The 14,452-nt window shown below is 38.7% G+C and overlaps 1 protein-coding gene across 4 annotated transcripts in view; it reads right to left on the bottom strand.

Annotated features, from left to right (window-relative positions):
- OCA2 (OCA2 melanosomal transmembrane protein) overlaps nucleotides 1-14,452 on the bottom strand; it is a 188,547-nt gene that overhangs the window by 46,248 nt on the left and 127,847 nt on the right. For all 4 annotated transcript variants that reach the window (XM_009568932.2, XM_054079259.1, XM_054079270.1 and 1 more), the window contains 4 exons: nucleotides 13,756-13,883; nucleotides 7,073-7,132; nucleotides 6,483-6,587; nucleotides 2,860-2,953 (listed from right to left, as the gene is read on the bottom strand). In XM_009568932.2, coding sequence (XP_009567227.2) covers nucleotides 2,860-2,953; nucleotides 6,483-6,587; nucleotides 7,073-7,132; nucleotides 13,756-13,883 — 387 coding nt within the window. The remainder of the gene's footprint in view (nucleotides 1-2,859; nucleotides 2,954-6,482; nucleotides 6,588-7,072; nucleotides 7,133-13,755; nucleotides 13,884-14,452) is intronic.

Raw genomic sequence — 14,452 nt, forward strand, 5'->3', positions numbered from 1 at the left:
AGTTGGCCTCAGCTCATCGATCCAGCCTGTTCAAATCCCTCTGAAGAGTCTGTCTTCCCTAAAGTAGATCAACATTCCTGCACAATTTGGTGTCATCTGCAAACTTACTGAGGGTACACTTATTCCAGATCATTAATAAAGATATGACACAGAACTGGCCCCAACACTGAGCCCTGGGGAACACAACTTGTGCCTGGCTACCAACTGGATTTAACCCCATTTGCCACAACTCTCCAGGCCTGGCCATCCAGCCAGTTTTTTACCCGGTGGAGGGTATGCCCATACAAGCCATGGGCAGCCAGTTTGTCCAGGAGAACACTGTGGGAAACAGTGTGAAAGGCTTAACCAAAGTCTAGGTAGACAACATCCACAGCCTTTCCCTCATCCACTAGGCAAGACACCTTGTTGTAGAAGGACATCAGGTTAGTCAAACAGGCCCTGCCTTTCCTAAACCCATGGTGACTGGGCCTGATCATCTGGTTATCCTGTACATGCTGCATGATGGCACTCAAGATCATTAGCTCCTTAACCTTTCACGGTACTGAAGTCAGATTGATAGGCCTATAGTTCCCCAAATCCTCCTTCTGGCCTTTCTTGTAGACAGGCATTGCTAACCTCCAAATGACTGGGACCTCCCCTCCTTAGCCAAGACTGCTGATAAATAATGGAAACCAGCTTGGTGAGCACTTCTTTCAGTTCCTTCAGTACCTTCGGGTGGATATCATCTGGCCCAATACATTTGTGTGTAGCCAACTGATGTATAATTGTCACCTACCCTTTCGACAACTGGATTAGCCTACCTTGAGGATTCCTTCCCACTTCTATAAAGAAAAAAGTGTTAGTGACTTCTGAAGATCTTCTTTCCCCTCCCTTTTGGAGATATGAAATCTTTTAAATCAAGAGCTTTTCCACACTTTTCATTCCCGACAATAAGCTTACTCTCTACTAGCTTTAGTTTTGACAAGGGAAAGTCAGAAGCACATTAATTTTCAGGATAACACTCTTAAGAGATCTTTGCCGTTATATCACAGAATATCTTGGTATATGCTCAGATTTATCCTAATAAAGCACAATCTGGAGAGTTTAAACTTCTGCTAATAATGACAATAATCTAACTCTTTATCCAAGTATTTGTATGGAGCCTATCTGAATACCTGGGCACTTCCTATGGATCTCTGGTTCCTTTATTACAAATAATTCCCATGGTACTGTTCATATTTTTACTTTTGTCTCATACTGCATATACACAGGATTCTCTGTTAAAATCTCAGCGGCCCTTCAATAAATCCAATTAAAGAAATTTTGGTTAAGATGATAATTGAAAAAGTGACAAGTTTTTTTAGAAAAATCAGCTTTTCTGATTTCCTAAAAAATTCTGAGTGCCTCCCACTCAGAATATGTGAACATAATCTGTCCAACTTTATATTCCCAATGCTTTTTTTTCTTTTTTAATCTGAAAGTTTAATGAAATCAGAGTATATTCAGCAATTATCAAATTGTGAACAAAGATGATACTTTTATGTCTACCATCTATATAAAGACATGCTGATTATTCAAATCACTGGTTTTAAAGAGGAACAGATTAAAGTCACAATATGATGATGAGTAGTGATGAGCACAAAAATACATTCCTTAAATGAACAACTGTAGTTTGGTATAAATTGTCCTGCCTTTGAAACATGCTTTTAAAATTCAATCTGTAAATTACATCATTATAATATTTCTTAGGTGTTAAGGTCACTTGTACTAACAATCACTTAGCTGAATAAACAAGCCAGAACTTGTAGTACACACAAAAATGTTTTTAGTTTTAATCTCTGTACAGTCTATGAAACTATTGGAGGGACATGGAGGAGTAAAAGGAGTGGATTCATTGCATAACACCATTTAGCCATTTTTATTTTATTTAACCTAACTACCTAAATATTTAGGGATCAAAACAAAGCCTGATACAATGTAATTAGCGTTAAAATTCTCAGTAGCAAGAAAATGATGCTAACTTTATTTCTTATTAAGAGCTTATGCATTTTAATTGCACTTAGTACACTTGCTATTTGGAAACATTATGTTGTAACACATTCATAAGCCATTTGCAAATTGTTGAGATAAAGTAATCAAGTAGAAACATTAAAAACTACCAGATAACTATTTTTCTTTAATGTTATAACAACTAGGAGGAAATCCTGGGCCTACAAAACATACATGTTACATTTTCATTTAAAAAAAAAAAAAAGGAAGAAAGAAATGAAACTGTCTGCTTGGTTTGTGCTAATGCATTGACAAAACAAGAAGTCACAGTGAAAGCCAAGATGGGCACTAGGAGAATAGCTATTAGCTTTCATTATTAGAGGTACATTTCCCAAAGACTTCAAAGAGGCTTTCCTTAAAGTGGGGAGTGCTAAATAGGTCAGCAAATGGATGCTCAAACCATTTTTGAGAGCCAGCCAGAAAACCTCCCAGTGACTTCAGTAGATTTTCAATCAAGCCTTCAGATCTCAGCTATTATATATTTTCTGCATCTTTTCAATAAGCAGTGTTGGGTGTCTGTTCTGAAAGCTAAATACGTCCTTGTATTTTCTCTCACAAAAGATCAGAACCCTATAAGCACCATCTGGACTGCTTCTTTGTGTGTCTATACTTTATGCAGATATGGTCTTCAAACACCAACTGCAAAAACTCTATTGTGGCAGCAGACAGTGTCTGGGTTCCTTATCCAGAAGTCCTTTGAAGTCAAAAAGGCCTGGATCAGGCCCTTCCTATGCTTTGCATAATAAAACTATTGAACCTATTGCGCCAGTTTATACGTGCCATAAATACATATCTATTACCTTATTTCCACTTTCTTCTATAAACTCTTACCTCCAAGGCATGCACCCATGGCCAATGAGAAGATTAATGGTTTCATAGGTAAATTAACATCAGGATCTTTACTTAGATTGAGAAGCACAGGAATCTATGGTTTAAGAAGGAAAGAGAGATGTTCAGGAGACATTATCCAACCATTAGCACAGTATGAATGAATTCATTTAAGAAAGCAACTTAAACCACCAGCAAGTCCAAAGAAGATCTTGTGGGTTATTTTCTTTTATTGTTTTTTTAATAGTATCTTTGCATCATATTCTTGATCTATGTTCACTTTTCCCCTCTGACCACGGTAGTCTAATAAGCCAAACAGAAGGTGTTCTCAACATTAGGCCAGGCTGGGCACAGGTACTACTAAAAGAACTGAGGATTTCTTAAGTTTTCTTTCAAGAACTGAAATGCCAGGCACAGAAAACTTCTGTAGAGCAGAAGGCAAAGAATGTTCAAAAATAAAACTGGCACTAAGAGCATGAGATATATGCAAAATATTCAGTTGTGCAAACAAAAAGCCTCTGATAGTTTTAGTGGCAATAAACATTGGGCCAAAAATCATCTTGTTTGTGACAAAGACTTGTCAGAGACTAAGCCACCTTATCGGCCAGGTGGATAACGGAAATTTTTTGTTACCCCATATTGAGAAAATAGTACTTAAACTCAGCTGAAATGGGGATTTACTGTGACTATATTTTTAGTTCAGGTAATAAAAGAAAAATATAAACAGATGGCTCCAGCATATGCAGCTGATAAAACATGTCAATTAAACTAAAGAGCATATTGGTAATAAAATCATGTCACCTAACATTCTAAGAAATCCGTGGCTGTTTAAATTACAATACTAGCAAAATGTAGGTATTAAAAATTAATAAGCCTACCCATAAAGGATTGTCATAGTGAGTTTAGCCTGTTGGAAATGGAGAAATATCAGAGGTTTAATAGAAGGATGCATAGACCATCACTGTGTGATTCCCCGTATTTATTCTTCAGTCAAAAAAATACTGGATATCCAACATAAAAAAAAAATCCCTTGCTATTCCAGAATTAAAATGTGTGACTTAATAACCAAGCTCCTGATTTATTAATTGTTTACACACAGAACATTTTGTGGATGTTTTTAAGCAGCTTCCAGATATATCTATACGTATTGGATTTGCTGCTGGGAACTTAGTCTTTTACATCCAGCCAGAGTCCATAGAGTTTCCCACAAAGCATGTCTCAGGATCTGGACACTAAATTGTAAGGCCCCAGTTGTATCATAACAACATATGGCTGTTCATAAGTATAGGGCTTGATTGGGTTCATCCCAGAGTACTGGAAGAGCTAGCAGATGTTATGGCAGGATCCTTCTCAATCATCTACCAAATGTCTTGGGTGCCCAGGGGGTTCCTTGCTGACTAGAAGGTAGCCAATATTATTCCAATACACATAGCATGAAGCAAGACCCAGGAAACTACAGACTTGTTAGTCTAACCTCGGTTCCTGGAAAAATTATAGAGAATATCATACTGGGTACTACTGAAATCCAGTTAAAGAATAAAGCAATCATCAGGCCCAGTCAACATGTGTTCATAAAGGGAAAGTCTTTTTTAACTAATTTGATAACTTTCTATGACAAGGTCACCCACCTCATGGATAAAGGCAAAGTAGCGGGTGTAGTTTTTCTAAATTGCAGTAAGGTATTTGATACTGTTCTCTCCAGCATCCTTCTGGACAAGTTGTCCAACTGTGGGATGAACAGATTCACAGTGCACTGGGTGAAGAACTGGCTGAAGGGCAGAGCCCAATGGGTTATAATGAATGGGGCTATGTCTCTCTGGTGACTGGTCATCAGTGGTATTTCTCAGGATTCAGTTCTAGGGCCAGTCCTGTTCAATGTATTTGTCAACGATCTGGATGCAGTAGTTGAACACCCTGCTAGGAACATCCCCTCACTCTTGTAGGAACAAAGCAGTATGACTTTCTAGGCACCCTTGAAATTGCAGTAGTTTTGCCCAGTCAGCTGGATCTTCACAACCAGAAGAGCTAGAACTGACCGGATTGTGTCATCTTTGGAATATGGGACATAAATCACAGTATACTCGCTTTTCTAATGCAAAAGATACGCCACTGGCGACATTGAATATGAGCAGCCATCAAGCCTTTCATGAGCTTTGCATGATATTTCAGGAATCTGTATCTATGTAAATGTCAAACAAGCGGTCACCCTGTGATCCTTGTTTCCCCTAACTCCTACTGGTCAATTATGAACTTCCCTGAGGTGAACAAGTCCACTATTGGCAAAGATCTCTGACGCCACTCTCCAAACCCTCTCCTGAGTCAGAGCATACAGCTGATACCTATGAAACCACATAGATGTTTTGATTCTGTGGGTTCAAAAAATGAGAGAAATTGAATGGGTCCCACATCCATACCCAGCACTTGATCCATCAAAGCTATGACTGCAAAAAATCACAAAAGAGATTGCCTCACTGTCATGCAGGTATTCATTTGCCACTGAGGGTGATTTATAGAGCCCCTGGAGGGTCTCTGTATGTCTGTCTCACATTATAATGAGAGTAGGCTCAGCTTTGACACTGGAACGTTTTACCAGGAAAGGACAGGATCATTCATGGCTATGTCGTACCTGATGCCCCATACTCCTGTATCACTAGGGCATAAAACCCTACTCATATATAGAAGCATGCCAGTATGATCCTCTTCTTCTAAGTATACACTTGAAGTTGACCTCCAAGCTGTTGCTCCCACTGGGAAAATGTGTGAATAAGTGAGTGAACTATGTGGCCGAATAAGTGACTTTGCTATGCAGATTTTTATGTGACATTAATAATCACAGCTTGATACTGTAAACAGCAGGCCAACAAATAAAGGAAAATATAAGAAATACCTGTGGTACTGTGCGTTTATGACGCAGACATACTCAGTACCCAGTTTGCAAAAAGTTGTTTTACAATAGAGCTGAGCTTAATATATGTAATACTACTCAGCAGTTCATAGCTTTGACATATGTGAAAAATAGACTTCTAAAACAAAATATTGCTTGCTTTAACAGTAAGAACAAAGTGCCAAAGAAACAAAAAGAGTTTTAAATGAAAGTTCATACAATCTCACATAAGAACTTGAGACTTAGTTGAGAAATTTTCTTTAAGATTTTTTGATACTTTTCTGATACTAAAACTCTTCTGCTGATAAGCATTTGTTATGCTTAACATAATTTGCTGGTTTTAATTACATGAGTGAGGTAGCAATAAAAGCTTCAGGTGTTAAAAAAACGTTAGAACAATTACACAATGCATAGGGGGAAAAGGTTGATAGCAGCCAATGGACAGTGATAGTTTCCATTAAAAGAGCAATTTTACTTTTCAGCCACAGTTGTCAATATAAGAAGAAAAGTGCAAAAATGCAGCTAATAATTCACCTAGTTCCACAGCTAACTTCAACTTCTGGCATCAGTGGCCAGCTAGATGCATAAATGGTATGAATAAACTTGTAATAATGATTCAACCTCAGGGGATAAATTAAACTACAACAAAACAGAGGTCAAAAAAAAAGCAGATTGTAACCAGCAAGCTCAGTTTCCTTGCAAGCAAGGAGAGGAGAAAATGCAAGTGCTGTGCAGACCCTACCATTGTAGCTGTGAAGGGGATATTGTCGATCACAGAGGATGCCAAAGCAGACACCCAGAGCACTAAAATGATGGCCACTGCCAAGCGCTGGTCCTCAGGAACCACCTGGAATTGAGAGAGATCAAATTACCGCTTTGACAAGATCAGTGTTGCTCTCTTCCTATGTTGGCAGAATTGCATGTTCTTCACAGTTTTAATTTGTCAACATTTATTACTCCTTTAGGCTCTGAGACAGGAAAAGCATCTTGAAAAAAACAGCCCAATATTTAGTAGCACATTTATTGTTCTTTTTCCAAGAAAATTTGAAGAAATAGAAATACAAAGGCTGATACTTCTAATACTCATATTTACATTTCATATGAGAAATAAACTATACAACTCTGAATTTTCACTTTCTACTCTTTTTTTTTTTTGAGGACAGATACATACATATTAAATATCACCCACAAGTTATGACATGATTTCTTGATATTTCTGATGTGCGAATGGAACAATTAACATTAAATTCAAATAAAAGTATTATTCAGTATTACATTGGAGAAAAAATATTTTCCTTAACGGTTTACAAACTGCAAATATTTTAACCATACCTTTATTAGTAAAGCTGTCTGCTCTCCTATGTAGTCTATTAAGTGCAGATGAGCCAAAGCCTAAAAAAAAAAGACATTGATATCAACTTGTGAAGTACCTGATACACTTACATTTTTTTCAGAGATGTAAGCAAATTTACTTCATTCACAAGATCTTGATATTCATCCATAGCTTCTACAGTAACTTCACAATTACTAGAAAGAAAAGACTCAGCAGGAATTTGCAGCTGTATTTGCAGAAGTGGGCTGGTTATGCAGAAATACTGGTGGGATTGCTTAAGTACGTGGGGCTCAAGAATCAAAAGAATGGCTGAAATTTAAAGATTACCTTATTCAATGGATATATATCTTCCTGAATACCTGAACACAACTGATTGTAAACCAGCTTCCCCAAACTTAAAACGTAGTTAGAACTATTTGATGGTCAGATGAAATCAGGCATCTTGTTCTCACTCTCAGATGAGGCAAAAAGCAAATTTTTTTTTCTGTTAAACAGTTTCCTCAGACCTATAAAAAAACACTCCCCATCTACTAAACCAGGCCAGAGATCTTGGGTGAATGGAAAATGGCACAGAGGCAGTAGCATCTGCAAGGTAGGAAAACTAGATCTCCAACGCCCAAGTCAGCCACTTGAACCACAGAGAGAAGCCTGTAAGTATTGGGCCAGGGGACAGCCTGGGGCAGGCGCTCTACCCTCCCCACTACAGCCATTTCCATTTGTACAGTATACCTAGATAGCATTCCATACAAACATGGTTACTACCATGGATGAAAAGACATGGGCCAGACTCCAGCAAAGCCGTGATGGCTCTGACTTCTCCTTGGGCAGACAGGAGACTTCACACCCCAGGAGAATGATCTATTCCTTCAAACAACCAGGTAAAGGGGTGGTTTTAACTCATAAGAGCTAGCCTTTGATTCACTTTGGCTTTGTTTTCTTTTCTTACAAGTGTCCAGAAAGTGCTATTTTCAGATTGAATGGGGTATATCTATTATACTTTATGACTTTTCAGTTTCCCAAGGGAGAAAATCACATCATTTTTGCTTCAGTCTGAACAAAGCTGGTTGGCTTTCTTTTAGTTTTTCTACCATGACAAAGTATCAGTCAGCTGAGATGCCTCCCTTACTGATACCATTCCTACACAGAGCTGCAGAAGTCAGTATTCATACAACACAACTATGTATAACCTGCACACCTGGCAGTCAGATAGAACCCTTCAGAGTGGAAAAGTACTACTCAACTCACACACTGTCAAATTCTATGACAGAGATGGGCAAAGATCCTAACAGGCACGGAGTAGTGTGTTATGAAACACAATTACATCAGAGTGACAAAGGGGCTGTCGTTCAGATCAGAAGTTCTTGTACTTGCAGGTTGTTCAGGTGGCAGCTGAACACTAGTGGTTTGGGTATCACTGCATATTAAATTTGGTCCAGAAATTGTATTTCCTTTTAACAGTGCAACACACAAGAATAAGTATGTTGACATTTAAAAGATGCAGTATGCAGAACATAAGTGATGAAACTTCTAAATAGATACGTATAATCCTTCTGTTAAAAAAAGGAAAGGAATATATTTTCATGACTTTTACTTCCCTGGAGAAAGATTCCTAAGAAATTAATACTTGTGAATAATTTTAAGTTACCATTTTCATTCTAAGGTATCTGTGACACTTTATCAACTCAAAGGTTATGAAAATTACTTGGAATTTATGTAAAAGCAATATTTTTAATGAGATGTAATATTTTGTTTGCAAGTGCTTTGCTTTCACACCTTAAAATAAACTTTTTAACACAGTTGTTGGCAAAAAAAGCTCAGAGTGACATTCATTTAACATTGCTGCCTTATTATTTACTTATCTATTTACACAACATATTGCTTTTCAGTAATACTCAAAATTTGTCTTGGAATCCAAACATGGCACTACAAATGAGATATTCATGATTAAGGGAAAGGAGTGAATGACATGTACATTGCCTCTGCAAGACAGTCAGTTAGCAGTTCATCACGTGAGAAATGATCACAGAATCACAGAAGCATAGAGTCCCTAGTTTGGAAAATACCTTTAAGATCATCAAGTGCAACCATACCTGTCTACTATTAAATCATATCCCTAAGCATTTAACACCTCCAGGGATGGTGACTCAATCATCTCCCTGGGCAGCCTGATCCAGTCCTCAATAACCCTTCCAGTGAAGAAGTTTTTCCTAATGTCCAATCTGAACATCCTCCGGAGCAGCTTGAGAACATTCTCTCTCATCCTAACACCTGTCACTTGGGCAAAGAGATCAACACTCACCTCTCTACAACCTCCTTTCAGGTAGTTTTAGACAGTGATAAGGTATCCCCTCAGCCCCCTCTTCTCCAAGCTAAACAACCCCAGTTACCTCAGACTCTCCTCGTAAGACTTGTTCTCCAGCCCCTTCACCAGCTTCATTGCCCTTCTCCGGACATGATCCAGCACCTCAATGTCTTGTAGTGAGGGGCCCAAAACTGAACACAGAATTCAAGGTGCAGCCTCAACAGTGCAGAGTACAGGGACAGAATCACTTCCCTGATCCTGCTGGCCACGCAGTTTCTGATGCAAGCCAGGATGCTATTGGCCTTCTTGGCCACCTGGGCACACTGGTGGCTCATGTTTAGTCAGCTATCAACCAAAACCCCTAGGTCTTTCTCTGCCAGGCAGCTTTTAAGCCACTCTTTCCCAGTCCTGTTAGAGCTGCATAGGGTTCTTGTGTCTCAAGAGCAGGACTCTGCACTTGGCCTTGTTAAACCTCATCCTGTTGGCCTCAAGCCAAGTTTGGATCCCTCTGTAGAGCCTCCCTACACTCCAGCAGATCAACATTTCCTTTCAGCTAAGTGTCATCTGCAAACTTCCTAACGGTTCATTCAATCCCGTCGTCCAGGTCCTTGACAAAGATATTGAACAGTACTAGACCCAGCACTGAGCCCTAGGGGACGCCACTTGTTACTGGCCTCCATCTGGATTTAACTCCATTTACCATGACTCTTTGGGCCTGGCCATCCAGATAAATTTTTACCTAGCAGAGGGTGCACCTGTCCAGGCCAGTGATAGCCTGTTTCTCAAGTAGAATACTGTGAAAATCAGTGTTAAAAGCTTTACTGAAGTCCAAGTGCACTACACCCACACCCTTTCCTTCATCCATCAGGAAGGTCACCTTGTCATAGAATGATATCAGGTTGCTTCTGCAGGACCTGCCTTTCATAAACCCATGCTGACTGGACCTGATCACCCAGTTGTCTTGCAGGTGCTGTGTGATAGCACTCAGGATGACCTGTTCAAGATCTTCCCCAACACCAAGGTCAGACCAACAGGCCTGTAGTTTCCCAGATCCTCACTCTGGCCCTTCTTGTAAATGGAAGTAACATCTGCCAGCCTCCAGTCAAGTGAAACTTCCCATCAGCCAGGACTGCTGGTAGATGATGGAAGGGAGTTTGGCAAACACCTCTACCAGCTCCCTTAGTACCTTTGCGTGGATCCCATTCGGCCCCATAGACTTGTGAAAGTCTAGTTGGCCAAGCAGATCTTTAAGTATTTCCTCATGGATCATAGGAGTTTTGTTCTGCTCTCCCCCCCCGCCTTCTAGCTCATGATGCTGAGTACCCAGTGAACATCTTACTTTACTGTTAAAGACTGAGGCAAAGAAGACATTAAGTACCCAGTCTTATCCTCGTCCCTTTTCACTAATGTCCCCCCTGCGTCCAGTAAAGGATGGAGATTCTCCTTAGCACTCCTTTTGTTGTTGATATATTTGTAGAAAGACTTTTTATTATCTTTTATTATCCTTCACAGAATTGGCCAATCTAAGTTCTAGTTGGGCTTTAGCCCTTCTGATTTTCTCTCTACATCATCTTACTTCATCCCTGTAGTCCTCCCAAGATGCCTACTCCTTCTTCCAAAGGTCACATACTTTCTTCTTTTTCCTGATATCCACCCAGATCTCTCTGCTCAGCCAAGCCAGTTTTCTCCCCAACCAGATCATTTCCCAGCACATGGGGACACTCTGCTCTTGACCCACCAGGATTTCCTTCTTAAAGACCATCCAGCCATCTTGGACTCCTTTGCCCTTAAGGACAGTACTAATCACATAACCAACTTTAGGATGCCTCTACGATATCCAGGCCAGTTGCTTTTGAGCATGTAAGTGAAGTTCAGCAATTAGCACCCTGCCACCGGCCTTCACTGAGTGTAAACTGCACAAAGGGTCTTCTGGATCTTCCTGCGTAGTTTGAGAGGAATAAGTATTACTGCAGTAACTGGTGCCTTCAAGCATACTGGCTCCTGTCTGAGAGTTCAAAATAGAGTTTTACTGCAGAAAAAATCATGTGACATTTTAGATCAAAGTTTAATTTATGCACAAAAATTTGCGTGAAACCGTCTCATGGGCAGCATGTCGTGTTGACCATTGCATATAAACTCTGCCTGAAGGAATTAAGGTAAAATGTCAATTTTGACTATAAAATTAAACAGAATAGTGTATCACTGAGAGGCACGGGAGTTTATTTCAGAAAGACACAGATTTAATAGCCTGTAACAGCCAGCTGTGAACAAGGACTAAAAGAACGGTTGTAAAAATTAGTTACCTGAAGGAACAATAGAAAACAAGAGATAGCCAAAGGATTTCCTACTTTTTCATTGCAAAAGATCTACCCAATGGAACTGATAGGCACCCAAAGGCAAAACCTCCAACAGTTCCTCCATGGCTCTAGAACTTAGTACATATTTTCCAAAATTACATTCAACCTAAGTCCCACACAGGTATTTAAATGAGCCTTGTAATAAGAAAGGGAACATAGCAGTAGGAAATATTCCAGAATGGGAACCATCCAAGATGAAGAATCATAAAGGGCAAAGAGTATGAGCTGACAACTGCTTAGTGCCTAGCCTATGGAAAGATTTCTTATACTTCAATGCACATATTTGTTTTGACCATTTCTTCTGAACGCCATTAATCTAAAGGAAAGAAAAATGCCTTGGCAAGGACTATCATCTCCTGCTAATCGAAAAGGTAATAGAATCATATCAAAATTAACATTAATAGTACTTAGAACATTTCCCTCATTCATTTATGAAGAAGAATTTAGTGTCTCTCACTTTTTTTCTTGATTATCTGTACAAGTTTCTTTCATGACCTTAAACTGCTTTTATCCTACACAGCCAGGAAAAATATTCTTTCATTAGCAAACTATTCACTGGTGACCTGAGAAGCCATAAAAACGAAGTTCGGTGAATTACAACAGTCATATCTGAAGTCTGGAAGTAAATGGCAAATAACTTTACTACGTTATTGTGCAGTCACACAGCACTCAAATCAAAACTGTTCAATCTAAGATAAAGCAATAAATACATCAGGGATTGCAACTGAGAAACCATTACTGCAACAGCAGACAAAATAAACATGTTTTCAATATGAATTTCCTGTAAGAGCTAGAAAAGGCAATGATATATAGAGCTTGATAATGCAGCAAACTAAAAATTGCATGTACTAATGAATGTACAATAAATCAACATTTCCTGATGAATTTTAGACCTACTAACTCTCAAACAAGCTTCCTAATGATAATCAGAGCTTTCTTTCATATTCTCAGAGGTTACAATGTTTTGACTTCCAGTTTGGCATTAATTAGAATTAGCTGAATTAGTCATTGTTTGTATTTCCTTCAAATTTTGTCCCTTTTACTGCTAGTGATTCTTTTTTAATAGATACCAATTTACAAATTCTTAGCCTCTTGGCAGCTACAGGGGGGAGGGTAAGGGAAAGAGGTTGTGCAAGGAAGGTTGTTATTACGGGTTTTTCCCAGGCTATTCATTGAAACACTTTTAGCCATGGCAGTGCCAGTGGTTACTCAGGTTTTATCAGTTGTGTTTCTACAACATAATTACATAATTCAGACTGAAAAATATCAACTTAAAAATATCAAGCATTCTAAGGACTGTGCAGAGGCCTAATTGACAAGTAAATGTGGGTACTTATACAAATAATTATCTAAATATTTGGGGTAAAAACAAATCCTCTCAGGCTATACAAAAGAATCAAACAATAAATAAAATGAGATACAAACATGGCTGGACTGTTTCTGGTCATCAAGTAGACAAACACAAAGAAACTACACAGCAAGATATCCAGGCACTTCAAGTACTGAGTATCACTTTAAATTACAATTGCAAATTAAAATTCAGCAATATTCCTTTCAAATTGTACTGCCATGAAATCTATTGAGCTATTTCGTAGCCAGCATGTAGCAGACAGAAGCAGGAGCATTTTTCAGCTGTGATTTATTCTTGTTCTTTCATTTTTCCTATCACTTGTCTAAATAATTTCAAAACAAACAGACAAATACTTATAAAGTATCTGCATCTATAGACAGTCAACAAACTTGGAAACTGAAATTCCAGTTATATGAAAATTATTGTGTCAGATATATTCATCAAATGCAGCAGAAGGAGAGACAATGAGCCCAAACTTACAGTGAAAATTTATATAACAAAGAGGTCCATCCAACTTCCGCCACTCTGAAGATTCTCTCTGTACTGCCATGGCCACACTCAATCTACAATATTCCAGCAGGACTGAATCTGCAGAATGCCTCTGCCCAGAAATGTAATTCACTTTCTAAGCCAGTTGTAACTCTTTAGGCTTTAGAAATCAGAAAAACCTACCTCCATGAGTACAAACAATGCTGCAAAGAAAAGGAGGGTCGCCCATTCAACTCTGTTCAGTATCATCTCAAAATCATGGATGTCTGCTAGCACTAGCAGCCAAATGGCTCCAAATATTGCAATCCATCCTGCATGAGAAAAAGAGAATAGCACTTCACATTTCACAGCCTTGTTATGTGCCACCAAAATAAAAGTTACAGCACTGCATTTTTAAAGACTCATTGGCTATGTGTTCTAGAAGATAAACAGAGAAAGGAAAAAGTTCTTTAAATAGCAAAACCTTCTCTTTACAGACAAGATCGGTCTATACATCCTGGAGTGTTTTAAGACTCATATTTTGGTAAGTGATTGAGAGAAAAGTGCAAATCAAATGCACAGCCAGCCACTGAATATAATCAGTGAATCTTCTGTCCAAGCAAGGCTCACTTTCTCTCTGCACAAATATTTTCTGGAGTTGTTTGTTTCCTCTGGCACATTTATCTCAAGATAAATAGAATGGGATTTCAAGCATGGAACAAAAGGGTTTGGGGTGCTTTTTGCCTCATAATAATGATCCTCTTTCTTTCTGTCTTCTCTATATTTTTCCCTGAATAGCAGGTAATTTTTTTAATACAAAAACCTAACATACATAATATAAGTGCTTTTTAATGGCATGCACATAAAATATCCCAGCTCTTCAAGTAATTTTTCTCTTTAC

This window comes from Cuculus canorus, chromosome 1, assembly GCF_017976375.1.
Source record: "Cuculus canorus isolate bCucCan1 chromosome 1, bCucCan1.pri, whole genome shotgun sequence".
NCBI classification, from domain to species: Eukaryota; Metazoa; Chordata; class Aves; order Cuculiformes; family Cuculidae; genus Cuculus; species Cuculus canorus.